Below are 7,857 nucleotides of genomic sequence, written 5' to 3'. Positions count from 1 at the left end.
TCACCCCACCTCTTCCCCTCACCACCCCCTAAATCTCCCCCTCTCCTAACAGGGGACGCTGTCTTTAATCTTCCCTGACATCATTGGCTTTTCCCCCTAGGAAACATTTCCCTCTCTCCTGGGAAACATTCCCCTCTCTCCAGGGAAACATTCCCCTATCTCCCTGAAACATTCCCCTCTCTCGTGGGAAACATTCCCCACTCTCCTGGTAGCATTCACCTCTCTCCTGGCAAACATTACCCTCTCTCCAGGGAATTATTCCCCTATTTCCCCGAAACATTCCCCTCTCTCCTGGGAAACATTCCCGTCTCTCCTGGGAAAAATTCCCTTCTCTCATGGGACGCTTTCCTGTCTCTCTTAAGAGAACGCTCTCCTCTCGTCTGAGGAAAATCCCGCTCTCTACTTGGAGACCCTCTCCTCTCTGGAGAATATTGCCCCGGAGGTGATTAATGGAGCAGAAGTTTCCTGGCTCACGACCAGCATAACTGAAGCTCTTTAATAACACAAACCATCGCCTTATGCATGTGTGTGTGTTCGGGAACATGTATGCGTGTGTGTGTCCTAGAATATGAAATGTGTGTGTGTTCCTGAGCATTTAGGAGCGTGCGTGTGCTCTCGTGAATATATGTATGTGTGTGTGGGATCTTAAGAATTGATAAGTGCGTGTATGTGTGTGTGTGTTTTGTTTGTGTGTGTGTGTGTGTGTGTGTGTGTGTGTGTGTGTGTGTGTGTGTGTGTGTGTGTGTGTGTGTGTGTGTGTGTGTGTGTGTGTGTGTGTGTGTGTGTGTGTGTGTGTGTGTGTGTGTGTGTGTGTGTGTGTGTCGGTGTGCATTTGCATGGGGCTGCTCATCAATCTAAACCAGGATGTAACTACCTTACCCAGAAGCCTTTGCATTAGCTGTGGTTTTTAATATCCTGAGGCCAGGATCAAACACAAATAACTTTAAGGAACGTTACTCCTGAAGATTAAAGCAAGCCAGTGTGAGTCCTCAGGGGGGAAGCCACGCTTAAATCATCACCGACGTGCAGACATGGAAAAGATTTCATTCCAAGTCGACAGGAATTTCTCTCTTCATCCTCTTCACTCCCTTCTCCTCTATCTTCTCTTCTTCTATCCATACATCAATCAATCAATTAATCTGTCCATGCCGCTCAATCTCGAACTCTTCTTTGCCTTCATTGTTTCATCTCTCTCCCTGAAAGCTTGAAAGCTCATGGGTGTTTATGTGCATGTGCATGTGTGTGCACGTCTGCGTGTGTGTGTGTATGCGCATGAGTCTATGTATGTATGCACGTGCGCATGCGTGCGCACGTGCAGAGACATTTCAACCCATTTCTGAACTGTCTACTTGTCCCGTTTTGGATCAAGCATTAACACACAATTCAGCACAAAACAACAAAAACAAAAACGGTTGAAATAAACACCGATTGGATGGAAATTGTATTTTTTATCAATGGATTAAACATTAATCATGACTATGTTTTTTACAGCACTGAAACAGGTCAAGTATTACCAACACGTTAAACATTTTGTATTTTTCTGATGTGTGGATAGTATAAAAGTATGAATATAAATTAACTCATCCCATATGCGTATGTCTGTGCGTTCTTGCCGTGCGCTGATTGCATGCACATGAGCTCTGAGATGAACACATGCATATTAACACACACACACACACACACGTTTTGTGCCAAGCGCATTGTCTCTGCATGCATTTGTGTGCAAAAATATGAGTGAGACGAACAGATGGCTGGACTGCATTACCCACAATTCCTATGATAGGAAGTGAGTTTTGAATTACAACTCAGCCACCCTGCCATGCATACTGACAAGGAGCAGAGCACACAGAAAAGAGTAGTCTCTCTCTCTCTCCCTCTCTCTCTCACAGAGCAGCGTGTGTGACACCCATGCTTTACAAATACACACACCAAGCAATAATAAACACATTGTTTACACATGCAACCCATGGAAAAATGCCAAAGCGTGCGTGAGTGCAACACATACACAGACAAGCAATAACACATGGTCTTACAAGCCTTTCAAACCAAAACACAAGCAACTCTCTCTCACACACACACACACACACACACACACACACACACACCCCCACACACACACACACACCCACGTTCTTCCACTCCTCCCATGCGACCCCGTGCGTGCGGCCGTGCGCTGGGCGTGGCGTGTACCTGCTGCGTGCGTGAGCCAGGTAGCTGGCGCGGCTCTTGGCTGACCTGAGAGTGCTGTCCAGAGACACGCTGGACTCCCCCAGCCCAGAGCGGAACACTCCCCCGTCCTCCCCATAGGTGTTGCTGCAGTTCAGGGAGCGCTGTGGGGGAGGGAGGGGGGAGGGAGGAGGGAGAGATGGAGAGAGGAGGGGAGGGAGGGAGAGAGGAGGGAGGGGGAGGGGAGGGAGGGAGGGAGAGGGAGAGATGGAGAGAGGGGGGAGGGAGGGAGAGAGGAGGGAGGGGGAGAGAGAGGGAAGGGAGAGAGGGAGAGAGGAGGGAGGGGAGGGAGGGAGGGAGAGAGGGAGGAGGGGGGAGAGAGGGGGGAGGGAGGGAGGGAGGGAGGGAGGGAGAGGGGGGAAGGGAGAGAGGGAGAGAGGAGGGAGGGGAGGGAGGGAGGTAGAGAGGTAGGAGGGGGGAGAGAGGGGGGAGGGAGAGAGGAGGGAGGGAGGGAGAGAGGAGGGAGGGGGAGGGAGAGAGGAGGGGAGGGATTAAGGAAGGGACGAGAAAGGGAGGGATGGGAGAGTTAAAATGGTTAGCGGTTATTATGTTAACAGTGTCGAGTGTTTGTATATACAAAGGAGAGAATGAGTGAGCGAGAAAGAATTGTGTATAAATGTGTGTGTGTCTGTGCTTGCATGTGTGCTCATGTGTGTGCCTGTGTGCGTGTGTGTGGTCGTACTGTCAGCAGGGAGGCCTTGGTGGTGGAGGTCTCGTCAGCGGACATCTTCTTCCCGGTGAAGACGCTCTTCAGGTTCTTCCTCACCTCGCGGTTGAAGATCACGTAGAAGAAGAAGATGAACACTCCCTGGAGGAAAAGTAATGAAACATTAACATAATACCTCTTTAATGTTTAAAGGGCCAGTGACCCGCTGTTTCAGCTGGAATGATCTTAAAGGGCCAGTGACCCCCTGAATCAGCTGGAATTATCTTAAAGGGCCAGTGACCCCCTGAATCAGCTGGAATTATCTTAAAGGGCCAGTGACCCCCTGAATCAGCTGGAATTATCTTAAAGGGCAAGTGACCCCCTGAATCAGCTGGAATTATCTTAAAGGGCCAGTGACCCCCCGAATCAGCTGGAATTATCTTAAAGGGCCAGTGACCCCCTGAATCAGCTGGAATTATCTTAAAGGGCAAGTGACCACCTGAATCAGCTGGAATTATCTTAAAGGGCAAGTGACCCCCTGAATCAACTGGAATTATCTTAAAGGGCCAGTGACCCCCTGAATCAGCTGGAATTTTCTTAAAGGGCCAGTGACCCCCTGAATCAGCTGGAATTATCTTAAAGGGCCAGTGACCCCCTGAATCAGCTGGAATTATCTTAAAGGGCCAGTGACCCCCTGAATCAGATGGAATTATCTTAAAGGACCAGTAACATGCTTTTCAGCTGGAATTCAATCACTGTTTAATCAAAAAAATATATATTTGTTCAAGAGTTCTAGGAAAGGGGGTTTAAAAATGTTATCATGAGCGATGTTATAATTCAGCTACGGCGATAAAATGGCATAGATTAGCGCGTCAACAATCAAGACAAGACAAATGAGGAGGCTCTACAGAGGGGGAGGATGACCAGGCTAGGGGGCGGGGCCAGGGGGCGGGGCCAGGGGGCGGGGCCAGGGGGAAGGGTCAGGCCTTACCTGCAGACAGCTGAAGACGGCGAACAGGTAGTGGAAGGTCATGACGTCGCTGTTGACGGCCAGCAGTCCCAGCAGCCAGGTGGCGCTGATGAGCAGCAGCAGCAGGAAGGCCATCCGGAGAGCAGGGCTGGGGGGGGTCAGGGAACACACACACAGGAATACATGAACGCAGACGCACACATGAACGCAGACGCACACATGAGCGCAGACGCACACATGAACGCAGACGCACACATGAACGCAGACACACAAATGAACGCAGACGCATCCACAGATAAATATAGACACACACTTAACACAGACACACACACATGAACACACACACACACACATGAATACACACACACACACACACACACACGCATACTTTAAACATGCTTGGCTCATAAGACACAGAGAGAGAGAGTGAGAGAGAGTTGGAGAGTGAGAGGCTTACATGGCTCCAGACTTCTCCATGGCCTTCTGTCTGCGACCGCAAGACGCCTTGGCAGCAAATACAAAGATCACTATATTCACCTGGAGGGAGAGAGAGAGAGAGAGAGAGAGAGAGAGAGAGAGAGAGAGAGAGAGAGAGAGAGAGAGAGAGAGAGAGAGAGACAGACAGACAGACAGAGTGAGACAGACAGAGACAGAGAGGAGGATGAAGAGAGACAGATGGAGAGATTTGGTCATTCCAATAAAGCAATTGAAATTGAATTGCAGAAACAAAAGTAAGTAAGTTAAAGGTCATGAGTGAACCAATTGGAGGAATTTAAAACAGATTCAATCTATTCATTGTCATGTGCAAGTGAGTTCCTCCGGGAGGTCAGAGACTGGATGATGTGTTCACGGTGTGCTCAAACACATCTGTAGCAGAGTCAGCTATAAACCGGTAAGATATTGAGATATTGAGTCTGTGTTTCTGCTCGGGCACCTACCAGGACGACCAGGGAGATGGGTCCTGCGAAGCTCCATATGAGGGTGTCGTGGACCGACAGCCAGCAGAAGTCTGGGTTCCCGTAGCCCTGAGGATCCAAACCCACAGCTAGCCCTGGACACACACACACACACACACACACACACACACACACACACACACACCGTGGTAAACAACAATATTAGATGGCTGCAAGTTACTACATGTCTACAGAGAGAGTCACCCTCATGAGAACACCGTAGGGAGAGAGAGAGAGAGAGAGAGAGAGAGAGAGAGAGAGGCAGAGAGAGGGAGGCAGAGAGAGAGGTAACAGAACAGAGGGGGGAAGTGAGAACTCTGAAGTCGTCCCTCTGGAGACGCAGGAGACATCAGGTGTGTCAGGCTGACGACCCCACACACACGTCAACAGGTCAACATCAGGTGTGAACCGCGCCGAAGTGAACCAGAGAGACGCCACTGACCGGTGATGATGGCGGGGAAGCCCCAGCCAATGGCGTAGTAGAACCGCATGTGTCCGTGGTTGATGTTGCGGACCTCGGTCAGCATGCGGTAGATGTGCAGCCCCTCCACGAACATCCAGGCGAACGTGCACATGTAGAAGTAGTGCAGCAGGATGGCTATCACCGTGCACACAAACTGGGGGAGGGAGAGGGGGAGAGAGGGGGAAGCGAGGAGGGCCCCATAGAGAGGGGGGAGAGAGAGAGGGGAGAGGGAGAGGGGGGAGAGGAGGGCACAATAGAGAGGGGGGGAGAGAGAGAGCGGGGAGAGAGAGAGGGGATGACTTTAAGACTTTTTGAAATAAAGACTGCAGAAATCTTCAACATGGGAAATACATTAGCTGAAGTAATTTCCAACTTTACTCTCGTAAGGTTTAGTCCACAGGCTGTTTAACTCCTTGAACCCGGCATTCCATCCCGGGACAACTTAGGATGGGTTCCGCATACACACTGCCTCGATCGAAGCCCAATGCACCGCCTCGATTGGCTCACATCATGTGATTGTTGCCATGTTGTCTGTGCAAACATGTTGTGTTATGTCTTGTCTATAAGGTTATCTGAAGGGGAATGACGGCACAGTTGAAGGAGAGGGAGAATGAGAGATAGACAAGACCATCAATCACTCGTTCTCTCGCTTAGGGCACACTGTGATAGCATTCCTTAGCTCTGGTACACACACACACACACACACACACACACACACACACACACACACACACACACACACACACACACACACACACCTCTCCGTCTCCCACTGCAAATTAGGTTTTTTAAGAGCATTTTTGGATCCTACGGAAACATCAGCCTCCCTTGATCTTTCTCTACCCCCTCGTTGTCTAGACCCCCTGTTAACATCTCTCTCTCGTTCTCTATAGTTCCTGTAAACCTCTCTCGCCCTTGTTGTCCAGACTTCCTATAAACCTCTCTCTCCCCCGTTCTCTTCTATCAAACACCCCCTTTTTATGTCTTCCTGTAAACCTCGCTCGTCCTTCCCTAGATAACAGAGAACTCCAGGGTTCGTCTGTCAGCAGCAGTCTGACAGGTCGCACTCTAACTCCGCCCACATCATCTGACTCCGCCCCCAGGGTAACACCTGAGACTCCGCCCTGCAGCCAGAACGCACCGCTGATACCACCCGCAGTCCTTTGATCTGTAAGGCCTCAGATCACCATTACCATGAACATGAACCTAACATGACCTGAACATCACCGAACGGCACTACGGTCCACCTTACTGCCGTTCTCACATCACTCCATGACCAAACATTAGGTTAACTAACTGCCAATGAGCCAAATGAAGGCGTGGCAGTGGGCGGGGCATAACTTCCAATAGATTCTACCATACCTCTTACCGCTATCAAGTATTTCCAAATGACAAGCTAATCAAATCAATTCAAAATAAATAATAGAAAAGCAACAGCAACAGGAGTTATGTTAATAGAATAGTCTCACTAACAACTAGCTTAAGTTAGCTCATGCTACAGTAACCAGTGTAACGGACCTTGCCTGTATTAGCTTGTATCTAGTATGAATAGCCATCCGGTTGAAGCCTAAATCACAGTATAAATGAGAAGCTCTCATAGATACAGCTACAGGAGTGATCTCCTGCTACTGTTAGCGGTAGCCTTCGTTGGCTTACCCGCTGGGCGTGGCCGGCGGCGTTGGCCAGACATTCCTAGCCGCAGCCCTCATTAGCGTAGCCGCGGAACACTTAATCTGACAAACATGGATGGGCTCTCAGGTCGGCTAAACCCCTAACCCCTCCTGTCGACGGCCTGCCGACGTGCCCTCGGGCCAGACAAACAGTGTAGCACGGCTAGGTAGGGTAAGCGCAGGGTAAACACGCAGGGGGAGACCACTTCATCCTGGGTTAAGACCCGCCATCACTCCCACTGTGTGTGTATGTGGTGTGTGTGTGTGTGTGTGTGTGTGTGTGTGTGTGTGTGTGTGTGTGTCTGTGTGTGTGGGAGGGTGCGTGCGTGCATGCGTGTGTGTCTCTGTGTGTGCCTGTGTCTATGTGTGTGTGTTTTTAGTGTGTTTGTGCGTGTGGTGTGTGAACATGCGTGTGTGCGTGTGCGGGCGTGTGTGTCCATGTGCGTGCGTGTGCGTGTCAATGTATTGAGTGATGATCTGGTTTCAGTGTTACCATGGCGTTTTGTGAACAAATGTACCTATTGCCAGTCGCTATGGGTAAAGGCGTCTGCTTCTGTAAATGTGAACCCAAGGTGGACCAATCAGAAGGGGGGGACTCACGGGGTTGTCCGTCTGGTTGATCCCCAGGAGGAAGACGAGCAGGGAGAAGAAGAGCGCCGCCACCAGGTTGCGGTGGATGGCGGTGAGGTTGGAGCGCAGCCGGTGGAGCAGGCAGAGGAGGAGGAAGGTGAGGAGGAGGAAGAGCAGCGACACCGACACCGTGGTGTAGGTCACAATCCGCAGGGGCAGCACCTCCCCGTGCTGCGAGGAGAGAGGGGAGAGAGGAGGTGTTAATGGAGGAGGAGGAGGAGGAGGAGTGATGGGGAAGAGGAGGGGGAGGAGGAGTGATGGTGAGGAGGAAGAATGATGACGATGATGAGGAGGAG

At 50.6% G+C, this 7,857-nt stretch overlaps 1 protein-coding gene across 1 annotated transcript in view; it reads right to left on the bottom strand.

Moving 5' to 3' along the window:
• Positions 1-399: 399 nt before the first annotated feature.
• Positions 400-7,857, bottom strand: part of celsr1a (cadherin EGF LAG seven-pass G-type receptor 1a) — a gene marked incomplete at its 3' end in the record, with an annotated part of 81,136 nt that continues 73,678 nt past the window's right edge. Inside the window, exons 25-32 of the mRNA XM_079755932.1 lie at positions 7,532-7,732; positions 5,241-5,415; positions 4,781-4,893; positions 4,300-4,379; positions 3,864-3,990; positions 2,909-3,034; positions 2,191-2,330; positions 400-421 (exon numbers count right to left, since the gene is read on the bottom strand). Of these exons, the coding sequence (XP_079612058.1) occupies positions 400-421; positions 2,191-2,330; positions 2,909-3,034; positions 3,864-3,990; positions 4,300-4,379; positions 4,781-4,893; positions 5,241-5,415; positions 7,532-7,732 (984 nt within the window). The remainder of the gene's footprint in view (positions 422-2,190; positions 2,331-2,908; positions 3,035-3,863; positions 3,991-4,299; positions 4,380-4,780; positions 4,894-5,240; positions 5,416-7,531; positions 7,733-7,857) is intronic.

Source organism: Pollachius pollachius (genome assembly GCF_949987615.1).
Source record: "Pollachius pollachius genome assembly, chromosome: 18".
Taxonomy (NCBI): domain Eukaryota; kingdom Metazoa; phylum Chordata; class Actinopteri; order Gadiformes; family Gadidae; genus Pollachius; species Pollachius pollachius.
The sequence above is the reverse complement of the archived record's forward strand: the minus strand, read 5'-3'. Positions and strand labels throughout refer to the sequence as shown.